The sequence below is a fragment of the Muscardinus avellanarius genome, assembly GCF_963383645.1.
Source record: "Muscardinus avellanarius genome assembly, chromosome: 8".
In the NCBI taxonomy this organism is placed as follows: Eukaryota; Metazoa; Chordata; class Mammalia; order Rodentia; family Gliridae; genus Muscardinus; species Muscardinus avellanarius.
This window is the reverse complement of record NC_137794.1, coordinates 14,145,607-14,159,599: the sequence shown is the minus strand read 5'-3', so window position 1 is coordinate 14,159,599 and position 13,993 is coordinate 14,145,607. Positions and strand designations below refer to the sequence as shown.

Genomic DNA, 13,993 nt, shown 5'->3' with positions numbered 1-13,993 from the left:
TCCCTTCTCTTTCAGTGCTTGGCTAGTCTCACTTAACATTTCTTGGTCATGAAAAATGGGCATTGCTATTGTGATATTGATGATACTTTTATACATATTTTTTGTTAGAGATGACTATATTTTTTCAGCTTAATGATGGCCACATACTGAGTTGCAACTGGTAATTATTAAATGGATCAGTTACCTATAGAGTTCTGGTTAAATTTTAAAATTTTAATGTGTAGGTTTATAAAGATATTTTTGGATAACATTTTCTCATTGAAGGTACTAAAGTTTCCTTCCACATCTTTTCTGTAAAATTGCTGGAGAAAATATAAGGTGTGTGTGTGTGTGTGTGTGTGTGTGTTGTTTTGTTTTGCTTTGTTTTTACTAGCATTCCCTTCTTCATTTGGGGTCAGTACTGTTTGGTTCATGTTTTAATGATTATTTTATGAGACTATAAAAAACCAGATCTGCCTTCATTTTTAGCTATCTGCTGCTCTTCATTGTTGCTTTTTTTTTTTTTTGAAGAATGGATAGGCTATATTAAATACAGCTTGTAATTTCTGTGGGGTGTGGTGGCACACGATTGCAGGTTCAGATCTATTCTCACCATCTTAGTGAAGCCCATAGCAATTTAGTGAAACCCTGTTTCAAATAAAAAAATAAAATAGGGCTGAGGGTTTAGCTCGGAGGTAGAATGTTCCTGGGCTCAATCCTCAGCACCCAAAACAAAACAAAGATACCTTGTAATTTCTACAAAAGCTCAAGTTTGGCTTGCTGAACTTAACCTTAAAACACTATTTTTAAAGGGTGTGTGTTCAATAGATAAAAATCCATAGATGTGATTTATAAACGTGCAAAGTCAATTGCCACTGTCATCTTAGCTGGACCGGGGCTTTCATCTCTAGAGGACTGCGTGGAATAGTAGCAACTGTAGCCGGGCGTGGTGGCGCACGCTTGGAATCCCAGCATTGGGGAGGCTGAGACAGGAGGATCGCAGGTTCGCGGACAGCCTCAGCTACTTAATGAGGCCCTTTGCAACTCAGTGAGACCCTGTTACAAAATAAAGAATAAAGAATAGGGCTGGGGATGTAGCTCGGAGGTAGCCCCTGGGTTCCATCCCCGATACCGAAATAAAAAAATAAAAAACGTAGCCACTACAGATACCCCTGTCTGCAGCGCTCTGGCCCAGCACCTGTAGGAATTTGCTCCGGAGAGCAGTTAGACTTGAACTTGGGTTTTAAAAGGGAATGACAAAACACCGCACGTTAAAGTGATCTGCGCTTTGATTCGCAGACACTGTTCGATTCCACAACAGACTCTGCCCTGGGGCTGGGCTTCAGCTGAGAGGTGGGGAGCCGAGGGGCCGCCCCCTTGCCAGGCAGCGGCCGCCCGAGCGGGCTGAGCCCCCGCCAGCCCTCCCCACCCGGTCCCAGGCCGAGGAGCCTGGGGTTGCCGCCGCTCCGCGCTGATGTCACCGCCGAGCTGCTGCCTCCGCAGCCCGGCTGGCCTCGAGGTCCCTCCCCCTGAAACCGCTTGCGCCGGCTCGGGCGGAGGAGAGGAGTCGGAGGGAAGATGACTGCGAGTCAAGCCGCCCGAGAGCCCTAGAGCGAGCGGCGGCCCGGGGACCCCGACGGCCATGTCGCCCAAAGACCGAGGTCGCGGCCGGAGAGGATGCCCGCCCGGGCGCCTGCTGCGCTGAGCAGCGCGAGCACCTCTCCGGCCCGGGGCAGCCCGGCCGGGGCGCAGGCGGAGCAGGGGCGGCCAGTGCCTTAGAGGGAGCGGAGTCTGCGGCCGCTGCCAGCGCCTCAGGTGGAATGCGCCTTCTTGAGGAGCAGATAAGAATCTTTGGGGAAAATTTTTTACCGGGACGCTTATTATAGTACAACGTGCTTTCTGTTTACTTTAAGCCAATGCGGGATTGTACTGCCCTGGTTAACCCCACCGCCACCACCACGCTTTTGGGTCGTTCTGGATAGCCTCGAAGAAGCTTAATACGGGAAGCAAAGCTGCCTTTTGAATCAGGATTATTTATAGCTACTCTTCCAAAAAGAAGTTAAAGAAAAAAAAACTTTTTTTTTTTTTTTTACATGAGACTTATTTTTCTCTGAAGATTTGTTTGTTTGTTCTGTGCCTTCATCTGAACCATGCGTGGTCCCCGTGTTTGTCTTTTTAAGTTTCTGAAGCATGGTTTCTTTATAAAGGAGATGGAGCCTCACAAGCCGTCTTTAAGTGGATTACAGTTACCGGAGCTCTGCTGAAATTAACACTGAGCCTGTTGGAATGCTTGCTCACTGGAAATTCTAATCTGGAAACCTCAGATGCGAAATTAGACTAAAAAGGGAAGCAGCGGACTGACAATGGAATGTTCGGAGTGTTTGAGCCTCTGTTAAGTGTGTGTTTGTTTTGCTTTCCTGTCGTTTGGAGTGTGTGAAAGGGAACTCTGGGGGTGGGGGAGGTGGAAGAGGGAGATTTCTGTCCTCTCTTCCCGATGCACTTTAAAATCAACCAGGTGAAAGGACCTTCGCATTTACACCGACCGACCGCACTGCTGATGACCTTGAACACCTCATAAGTTACGACGTGCATTATATGTGCATAATCTGGATATTTGTTTTTATGCTGAAATTGCTTCATAGTGCTCCAGCATAAAAAGCAGGCTTCCTTGAAAGATGTTTTACCTTACTTCGCACGTTCATGGTCCCGAGCTGCAATCTTTGTTTTGACTAGCTACGAAATGGGAAAGCCACTGAGCAGACCAGACTGTTTACGTCAGAATCCCCCGTGTGTAGGGAAGGGTGAAGAGGAAGAGGACCTAAATATTGAAGACTGTTACGTCCCACAGCGGTCCATCTACGACACAGTTAGACTAAACGAACAGATAGACTCTGGCTCAAAAGGTAGCCTGTCTTCCAGGCATTTTACAGACCGGACTTTACCCTATAGTCACAGAACACTGGATGTTAGTTCTTTATGCTCTAACGGTGGTGCCCTGACTTCTTCCAGTGTGTTTGAGCTGAGAGGCCGCGAAGCTAACAAACTAGACGAGAAGATGATCTTCGATGCGCTCAAACTAAATAGTGATATCATTCGAACCACAGGGTTACCCAAAGCCAAATCCCACGCAGAAAAGAAAGAGCACAGACGGTCATGGCGAATGTTTGTCCCTGCCAATTTTATGGATTATGCAAACAAAAGTGAAAGTTCTTTTGTTGAACCTACTGATATGCCAGATGCTGTTTCCAAGGCCGGCAAGTGCCGGTGGGGTACTAATTCTCTAACTTCAGAAGAAGATGACTCTGGTTTATGTAGCCCTCCAGCAGAGAGGGAAGAAAAGCAGGGCATTTTAACTGGAGACCAGTCCCGAATCAGAAGCTTGTCTTCTGCTGAAGACATTCATATAACAGAGCAATATAGACCATTTTTTTCTGTTAATTCCATTAGCGAACAGAAAATCCCATTGCTTCCATGTGGAAGTGTCCACCCTGATGATAACTTCAAGATGATTTTGCACGACATTTCTCCCCTTGAGGAAACAAAAGGCGTCAGTGGTCCGAGGGAAATCCCTGGTGAAAACTGTTGCCTGCAGAATGATTTCAAAGAGAGAGCTAAACCTGACCCGTTGATTACGTCCAGAGATGGAGAAAAGGAGTGTGTTTCTAACTCTGGAGACAAGGAGACGACTTCTGGATCCGGAGAATCCCAGATCACAGCACAAAGTAGGGAACCTACCAAGGGCTTGCATCTCTCTCAGCCCGGCCTGGAGGAGAGTGATGTAGAGTGCGGTAACCCAAGTTTGGTGGAGTATGTTACACCGTTGACACAGTGTGATCCAGAAGAACCCAGCGTTGCATGGAAAGGGGAGGTGGAGGTGACCCAGATGAAGTGTTCCCTGAAGTTCATACCGGTAAGAAAGAAAGCAGTACCCCAAAAAACCAGGGGCCAGGCAGGACTGTTGGACAAAGCCCGCAATGGCTTGCAGTCAGCCCAGGTAAAACTAATGGAAGTATGGATCTCCTCCTCCATGCCAAGCCCCTGGTGCTGTTTCAGAGTGCTGGCCAGGGTTCCTAATAATGAACACGTCCAGGCACTCATTTGGGGCATTTGACTAGCACCCTGCGAGATGCCAGCGATCGATAAGTTGATCGTGATAGCAAATTAAGCAGGGACTGTCTGTTTAGGGTCCTGATATTGATTTCGTGGCTGATGTCTATTCCCCTCCATCCAGAATGTCTCCACTGTGCATTTGTGTTAATGTTAAGCTTTTGCACAAATTGTGGCTTAAGACACTGCCATTTAAGGACAGTGATATTGGGCTTATTAAGCTTTAACAGGCTTACTCATGAAGGTACAAACACAATGTTATACTGTGGTCAGCAAAGCAGGACAAATGAAGGAGCTCTTTAATGTGCTGAAAGTTCTTCTCTCAGAAGTTCTGCCCGGTGGGAGTAGAGCCGCCACTGTGCTGTCTCTACAGGCGTTAGAGCTGCTAACTTTTTGTGAGTGCTGGATGAGGTAAGAAACCGAAGGGTGCAGCCTTGTAGTAAGTAGAGGTTGTTTGTCAAGCCTGTAATTTTTTTCTTCCCACTCAGATGGAAGTTCAGCTATTTTAGTCCTTTTACTGAGCTCTTCTGGTAAACTTGGCCTCTGAGGTTATTTTCTTTAAGTTTCTCTGTGTTGGTGTGCTGTAGGTTAGTTTAGGGAAGAAACATTTCATAGGTGTCTTGTTACTGCTGAGAGATAAGAAATTTAAACAATATCACAAAAGTTCCTCTAAGTCTATGAAAGAAATAATTGCTCTAGGAAGCCCTTTTCTTGGGCATGCAGCAAATGGCCTGCTAATTTAAAAGCTTAGCAAAATACCCCCTTCCCCCCCTTAAAGGACTTTGCAGTTCATTTGTAGACAGTAATTAAGTTTCAGGTCATACACTGTTTGGTTGTCATCGATTTTGATCTTTAGAGTATATTCTGTAGCACTTTAGAAAATGATCACAGACACCTGTATCTGCTCTGATATAGAACCCCTAATATCAACTTAAAGCCAAGAGCAGAGATTAAAGCAGTTTTAGTAGAACATTACATTTGTTTTTGTGTCCTGATAACTATACCTGCAAGACAGGATAAAACTTTTCTCTAAATCATTAAACACCCTGAAAGTTCCTCGAATGAAAAGGAGAACAGTTTTCCTAGATTCTCCACCTTTTTTTTTTTTTTACACAAATACTTAAACATGTCCAAAGCTATTAGTAATATAGGAAAGAAATAAGGGTTCACACTGCCGAATTCTCTCTCAACCACCTTGGTGCAGCTTTCTGTTGATTTATTTGCTAAAAGTTACATCTTTTTGAAAAATTAAAACCTACTTAAATTCTCAGTGATTAGGGGAAATCTTCTAATTTCTTTGATTGTCTACAATTAATTTTTATATTTAGCATTGTTGTAGAAAAGCAATTAGCCAGTGGAAAGTGTCCCTGTGGGCTTTCTGTGGAAAAAGGAGGTCGGCCTTTTAGCCAGGAGGGACTTTTAGAGGCATCGGTCACTAACTTGGTTGCTGTTCCCAGTGTCCTAATTCATACAGCAACACGGGATGATCTTGACCATCTTTTCAAATTATCTTTTTGCATCTTTCAAATTATTATTTGTGGCCCTGGAGATTGAACCCAGGTACATTCTACCTCTGAGCCCTTTATTTTAATTTTTTTTCTCTTCTCTTTTGAAACAGAGTCTTACGAGGTTGCGGAGAGTCTCACTGCATTGCTGGGTGTTCTCCAACCTACTATCCTCCTGTCTCAGCCTCCCAGGTATTAGGATTACAGTCATGTGCTGCCATGCCTGGTTTTAAAATTATTTTTCATACAGCACCTGTAATTTTCTTCTTAAGCATTGTTTTAGTATTTGTCTTTATTATTTTTTTATTTATTCTGTTAGTCATTCATTGATTATGTATGTAAGGCTCTTTAGTATAATGGACTCAGAATCCCAAACCATGTTTTATCTTAATATCTGTCTAAAACTTTCCTTCCTTAGTATTTTTTATTTTTCTCCTGGCATCCTATAAGCCCCATATTACAGACATTTTTGTTAGTTGTGAAAGAATCCATAGCTCTACCTCCAGTATTATCTGTTAAAGATATTATCTGATAAAGATATTTATTATCTGACAAATATCTTTTATTATTTTATTTATTATCTGATATCTTTTATTTATTATCTGATAAATATCTTTTATTTAAATCTTATTTAAATAAAGATTTAAATATAAAAATATAAAAAATTAAAATATAAAATAAGATTTTAAAAAATCTTATATTTAAATAAAAATTATCTGATAAATATCTTTTATTTAAATCTTATATTTAAATAAAATATCTTTTATTTATTATCTGATAAATATCTGATAAAGATATTTATTATCTGATAAAGATGAGTTTAGATCTTTCACTAAGATAAAAATGCAATTTTTTCTATACTAATAGTAATTTGACAAATAATTATTGGCTGCATATTACATGCACTGTGATAGACCTAGGGCACAGAAATGCTAGAAGGAAAACAGAAATTTCTGCTTGCATGAGAATTGTACTCTGATGAACACCTTAGAGCCCATGTCCATCACAGGACGAAGAGCTGATGGGTAGAGAGCTGGGGAGAGAGTGCTGGGCTACTGCTGGGATGCCGTGATTCTGTAGGAACAGAGCCGCTGTGCTGCTGCTGTGTGCGATCATACCCATGGGGTGGGCGCGTGTGCCTCTTGCAAACCAGTGAGCTTCTTTATAAGGATGGAGGGGACTCGATCTAGAGGGATCCGAATCATTTTGGCACATGCTTATGTCTTTTTTCCTTTCCTGTTCCTGTATCTTTCAGGCTGTGTATTTGGCCTCTTGGCTTGCTCCATTTTCTTGCCAGTGATTCTCCATGTCTAATTTGAAACCCAAGCTTCGGTTGTCAGCCATGCGGTCTCATGAGACCCTCTGAGAATCCTTGCCCAGTAAGGCTCATCGTGGGCCCATCTTATCATTTCTCTCCGTAGCACTTTCTTTAAATCTTTTGTTAGAGTTAAGTTGGGGCAGAAGAGGAAATTTCTCAGGCTATTTAATTTAATTTATTTACTTATTTATTTATTTATTTATTTTGATGGTACTGGGGATGGAACTCAGGGGCTTTCTACCTACGGGCTACACCCCCAGACTTATTTCATATTTTATTTGGAAACAGAGTCTCACTAGGTTGCTGAGAGCCTCACTAAGTAGCTGAGGCTGGCTTTGAACCTGTGATCCTCTTGTCTCAGCCTCTCAAGTACTGGGATTACAAGTGTGTGCCACCACGCCGGGCTCTCGGGCTATTTTAATGAAGCAACAAAGGACACATGTTACCTTCCTGGTTTTATAGGTAATCTGATAAAATGCATTTAGAATATCACTCTTTGATATTTCTCAATGGTTTATATGCTACAAACTTATATTTAGTTTACTTTCATACTATTACTCACAAGGTAGCTACGACCTATGAACAGGCAACAACAATATCTTTACCTCTGTAATAATTGATAGTTTCTACTACCTGATGACTAAATACAAATGCTCATTATATATTTGGTGGTTGTTAGGTAGTATAATTCATATAATTATGGCTCTTCTAACTGCAGGTATTCCAGAAAGAAGAGATTGAACCCTTGCAGGTTAAACAGCAAGATGTAAACTGGTTGGGCCAAGGCCTTATTCAGAGCGCCGCTAAAGGTACCAGCACTCGGGGTTTGGAGCAGGACTTGGACGACGTCAATGCACGGTGGAAGACTCTGAATAAGAAGGTAGTGTTCTCATCTCATTATCATTTCTGTTGATTATTACTTACTAGTGTTTATTATGACCATTAATCATATTTACAATAGTCCAACTTCCCTAAACCTGTCTACTTTTTTTATATTGCTATAAACTTGGTGACCCATCTCGGATGCCCCAGGAGCAATGAAGCAAGCTGGGTGAAAGGGCTTCTCCCTGCCCTTGTCTTGACTTTGCCAGAGACGAGGCTACAGACACAACAGGTGTGATGGCAGAGGGCCATGCCCCACTGTCCTGTGTTGAAAGAGCGCATGCGCCGCTGAGGGTTTGGTAGCTTCTTGGTGCCAGTAAATCATTCACATGTGGGGGTGAAGGCTCACTGTTACCAGGTATTCTACTTTCAAAAGAACTTAGAAACCTTCCTTTCTCCATGAAATCTTCCTATTTTCAAGCGTGGGTGGGCGGCTGATTTCACACTGTGTGGTGTAGTCGGCATTCTCGATGCTCTGAAACAAATCCCTGATACGCACAAAATGTAGAGGAAGAAAGATTTATTTGCTCACAGTTCTGGAGACTTCAGCACATATATACGTACAGTTCATAACGATATAATTCAAGTATACCACTCATTTTATCCCAGCTCCAAGCAGGAGCTAGAGCTGGCAATCTTTAGGGCATCTTGGTGGAGAACAGAGAGCAGAGACAGAGAGACAGAAACAGAGACAGAGGCTAGAGACGGACAGAGCAAATGTGCAGGGCCCGGGACACACACTGTGCCTGGCCACTACGCCAGGGTCTTATTCCGTCCAGTCCTGCCTCAAAACATGGTTTCTTCTACCACATGAGGTCCAAGGGGCATTTTAAATTCAAGTCATAGCACTGCGCAAGTGAAAGAAGCGGTGTCCAAAAGGGAAAGATCTAAGAAAAAAGCAGTAAGCTGTCTCTTTGTAGGGTATGGGGACTCCATCTTCAGAAAGATAAAGGCCTGAGTTTATGAGAAAGGGACTCTAGAGCTCGGAACTAGAATTTAAGTGGGTATTTTATAGTTATTTTACATAGCAAATATAACTCTGATTCTCTCTACTATGATAATGTCTTTTAATGCTACTTTTTACATCATTACTCCTTATATTCATCCGTAGGAAACTAAAAAATGAGTCCCAGTAATAATGATGAAATCACTAATGCACAATTTCTTTAATAGCATTAAAATATATCTGAATCACTTATGACTAATCACCAACATATTGGGCACTTTCAAAATCTCCAAGATTTAGTCTCTGTAGTGACTGGGATGATAACCATGGAAGGAGGCGATTGGCAGGAAGATTTCAGTATCTCATGAAACAAGTAAATGAGTTGAAGCAATGGGGACCTTGCAGGTGGCTCAGCGAGCAGCCCAGCTTCAGGAGGCCCTGCTGCACTGCGGGCGCTTCCAGGATGCCCTGGAGTCCTTGCTCAGCTGGATGTTGGATACTGAGGAGCTTGTGGCCAATCAGAAGCCCCCGTCAGCCGAGTTCAAAGTGGTTAAGGCCCAGATCCAAGAGCAAAAGGTAAGTTAGAGATAATTTTGTACGGTATTTTATATTAAATCTTAGTAATGAGAGTAAAAAACATACCTCATTTAGAGTCGGGCGTGGTGGCGCACGCTTGTCATCCTCACGCTTGGGAGGCTGAGACAGGAGGATCACACAGGATCACACAGGTTCGAAGCCAGCCTCAGTTACTTAGTGAGGCTCTCAGCAACTTAGTGAGACCCTGTTTCCAAATAAAATATAAAATAGGGCTGGGAGTGTAGCCCAAAGGTAGAAAGCCTCTGGGTTCTACCCCCAGTACCACACACACACAAACAAAATCCTCATTTATATTGATAACATTCTACAGTTAAACAGTCCCTGCTGTTCCAGATACAATTGTGATGAGTCAATCAGCCAACACCTACTGATCATCTACTCTGGCCTAGACATTGTTCTAGGTGCCGAGGATATGTCACTTGAATAAAAACAACTAAAGATCCCTGTTGAGTTTGAGGTCTTGTGCCAAAGAAGGGAGAAGGAGAGAAAGACATAAATAAATCAGGGTTGAGGGATAGGAATGAGGAAGGGCCAAACCAGGGATGGAGGGCAGGAAATGTTTGCATGGAGATCTGAGTGCAACTTTAACAGAGTAGACAAGGAAGGCTTAGCCCAGCTGACATTTGGACAGAAATATTATCCCTTTATGCAGTAGGTTTATCCATATGAAATTGCCTTGTTTTCCTATAGATTAAATAGTGTCAGTTCCTTAAAGTTCAACCTTTTACTAAAGAAGCAAATAATTTGATTCATATATGCTTAGGAATGTGCCGTTGTCTCATGACACTGCTACAAAGGTCAAAGTTGGGAAAAAAACACTTTTCTATGGGGCTACCTGGGACCACATGGAACGTTTGGGGCTCATAGGATGGTAGCCAGCTGTGAAGCATTTCATGGCTTTTTCAGAAGTAGTTGGTTGGCCAGCTATGACTTGAAATGACAGGTGGGAAGGGCCCTAGCACACAGCACATTGGTACGATTTCTCCTGTGGAACTTTAAAACGAAGGGAGTGGGTTACTTTAAATTAATTTAATTTTGTATACTTACTAACTTTTTAATAAAAAATTTACCTTATCTTTCTCTCCTTGGCTTATTTCACTTACTTAGAAAAGTTGATGATAATGTGTTACATAGTTTAAGATTGCTTAAAGACTTTAAATGTTCTCTACATAAAAAGGGTAAGTTCGAGAGGTGGTAGATTGTTAATTGTCTTGATTGAATCATTCCACAGTGTCCAGTATATCAAAAATCACACTGCGCCCCATAAATATATATGTTATTATTTGTCAGTCAGACATTACTTTTAAAACATCCACATCTGACTTCGGTTTTTCTAATTTAAAACTTGCTGCTTACTTTATTTTTACATTTCACAGTATCTCTCTCAAAGTCTTTGAAAATTTCAACATATTGGGAAATTATATTTATTAGGGATAGAAGCAGGAATTAAGAAGACATGACTGGAAACACATGATATCTGTGTGACTTTTTGATAATAGAATTGCCACCGTTCACAATCTAAAGTTATTCTTCCAGAGTTTGTGTATGACGCTTAGCCAACCAAATCCTTGGCCAATTGTGCTATCTTAATTGCCAGAGGCTTTGCTAGTATCAAAAGTAATCCACTTCCTTAGTTTTCCTACCACCTCATCCACCTGTTATCCTTTGATTACATAATGACTCAAACCTGTGTTCAGAGGGTTGGCTAGCCTTCCCCTTCTTCTTCTTCTTCTTCTTCTTCTTCTTCTTCTTCTTCTTCTTCTTCGTCTTCGTCTTCGTCTTCGTTTTTTTTTTTTTTTTTTTTTTTTTTTGGTGGTACTGGGGTTCCTGGAAGCCCTTCTACCTCCGGGCTACACTCCCAGACCTATTTTTACATTTTTATTTGGAAACAGGGTCTCCTAAGCCAGCACGCGTGGCTGGCTTTGAACCTGCGCGATCCTCCTGTCTCCGCCTCCCAAGCACAGGGATTACAAGCGTGCGCCCACATGCCCGGCCCTTTCCCTTCTTTTTGAAGGTGTATTGTTCTTCCCTCCCGTCTTGGTGATCTTGATCTCAAAATCTTCTTGCATTTTAATTCTGGGCAACTGTTGAATTATTAATCCTTAGCTATGAGTCAGCAAGCATCAGATTTAGAAAGCAGCAAAGCTTTTAGTGTATTACACACCTGTGTCTTCCCTGTTGCTGTCAAAACAGTTGCTCGGGAACTGTGTATTTTTACTCACAGCAGAGTAATCCTTGAGTTCTGGCTCCCTGTGACAATCATCCCATTCCAGGCATCTTGGCATGATTAATTAGAATTAAGTTGAATTTGGCTTCTGCTGCTAAATCTTGAAATTACGCCGGGCGTGGTGGAGCACGCTTGTAATCCCCGCGCTTGGTTGGCAGAGACAGGAGGATCGCGCAGGTTCGAAGCCAGCCGTGCTGGCTTAAGAGACCCTGTTTCCAAATAAAAATATATATTTATAAAAAAAATAGGTCTGGGAGCATAGCCCGGAGGTAGAAGGGCTTCCAGGAACCCCAGTACCACCAAAAAATAAAAATAAAATAAATACTGAAATTAATATTCTTACTTAGCCAGCTTTGGAGGGTTATGAAATGTTCTGCACTCTCTTCCTTTTGGGAATAATATTTCAAGTCTCTTGTTTTTCTAGTTTTCTGCCTCCTAAATGATTCTAGGAGCTAGTTGCACCTAGCAAAAGGAGCCAAGAGCCTCTCGTTGTAGATAATTGATCATGAAGAGTTTTGTGGCCTTTGTCAATATTAGTTTTATCTTCTGTGAAAAGCTCCTACCACAGTGTCTGACACAGTAGTAATGAATCCTTGAACCAAAGGAGTTATTTGTAAAATCCCACCTCTAGATCCTCTTTGTGTACATCCACACGAAATGCCTTCTTTTGATCAGGTTTCAAAAGTACCGGACATAGGTTTTCATTTATATTTATTTCATTACTCTTTTGCTATATTAAATATTTGATATTTTGTCTCAAGCTTCTCCAAAGATTATTGGATGACCGCAAGTCTACCGTGGAGGTGATCAAACGAGAAGGGGAAAAAATTGCTGCAGCGGCAGAACCTGCAGATAAAGTGAAGATTTTGAAACAGCTCAGTCTCTTGGACAGTAGATGGGAAGCATTGCTCAATAAGGCCGAAATGAGGTAAGGCCAGTGCTGCCAAGTCTTTTGAAAGAGAGCAGTGACCCCAGCACTGTGTATTTTGGTAACACCTGACATCTTTATTCTCAAGTATTCATCATAGGTAGCAAGGGCTGTGACGGCTCTCTCCTCATTTTCCTGATGGCAGTATCCTCTGTTTTAAGGACACATTTCTCTTGGGGGTGGTTCACTCATTTATTACCTAGTTATTACCTGCCTGTCTGCCTGGCAGCAGGCACAGAGGTAGGCCTTGTGGTAGATGGGTGAGATGGACCGATCGCCTCTGCCCGTAGATAAGGTACACATGAGTAGGGTTTATGGCCGCTCATGTGTGATGACAGATGTGACATTTGGAAGCAAAAATAAAGGACACTCTGGAAACATATAATAAGAGAAACCTAGACTAGTGGCAGAGAAGTGACAGCTAAGCTGCATGTTAAGGAAGGAATTGGAGTTAGCTAGGAAACATGTAGGTGTAAAGGGAGTACTACCTCATGAAGACCAGGAGACCTAGAACATGGACCCACTGGGATTTTGCTTGCAACATGTTTTCTTATCACAGGATCCCAACCAGTATTTCATTTCTCTATTGACACTACATTGACCATTGTTAAGTGTAACTGCATTGAAGAGTAGTCACCTACACTGATTGTGTTGAAATACATGAACCAGTGAATAGAAAGTATGCTTCATAAATTCCTACCTTCTTTGGAACTGGATTGAGAATGGACATATTTGCTAATACTGACATATAGAGTAGAATTATGGTTTTTGGACAGAATGAGGTACACCCAGGGAGGCTAAAAGTCTTGTTCTGTAACATGTGTCAACAGATAAAACTTTTCTCTGTAATGTCTCAGAACATGGGTTCCTGGCTGTTATGGAAGATATTCTTAGTAATTTTTAAAACATGATAAGGAAAATCTACATCTCAGCTTTACTACAATAACTTGTTCTTCTTTTAAATGGAGGGATGCTAATAGTAATTATGACTCATTCTTAGAGATTGATTGCTCACAATTTCAATCAGTAAATTTAACCCAATTCTAAATAATTGTTTTCTTCTACATGAGTGTATATTTGAAATTAGAAAAAGAGTCATAGATGGTGATAATACAGATGTTTAAAGGAATATGGCGATTTTATTCATTTTTTGGACCAAAGGTATTTCCACTGAAAGTTTTTTTTTTTTAATTTTCATGTAGATAGTTGTGAAAACAATGATAAATTATATTTTGTAGCTCATGCCAATTTTCCATACTTCCCTTTGCCTTCTTAGAAAGCTAATTTCTCAAATTATATAATTCCCTAAGAATTAAACATGATACCGGTACTTGGAAGGCTAAGACAGGAGGATTGCAGGTTTGAGGACAGCCTCAGCAATGTAGTAAGAATCTCAGCAACCTAGGGAGACACTGTTTCAAAAACAAAGGGACTGGTGGTGTATCTCAGAGGTAGAGAAGCCCCTGACTTCAATCCCCAGTAACACACACACACACACACACAC

At 41.7% G+C, this 13,993-nt stretch overlaps 1 protein-coding gene across 10 annotated transcripts in view; it reads left to right on the top strand.

The window, feature by feature from the left end:
- Positions 1-13,993, top strand: part of DST (dystonin) — a gene marked incomplete at both ends in the record, with an annotated part of 523,923 nt that overhangs the window by 431,935 nt on the left and 77,995 nt on the right. For all 10 annotated transcript variants that reach the window (XM_080699914.1, XM_080699912.1, XM_080699907.1 and 7 more), the window contains 3 exons: positions 7,628-7,789; positions 9,143-9,313; positions 12,323-12,489. In XM_080699914.1, coding sequence (XP_080556040.1) covers positions 7,628-7,789; positions 9,143-9,313; positions 12,323-12,489 — 500 coding nt within the window. The remainder of the gene's footprint in view (positions 1-7,627; positions 7,790-9,142; positions 9,314-12,322; positions 12,490-13,993) is intronic.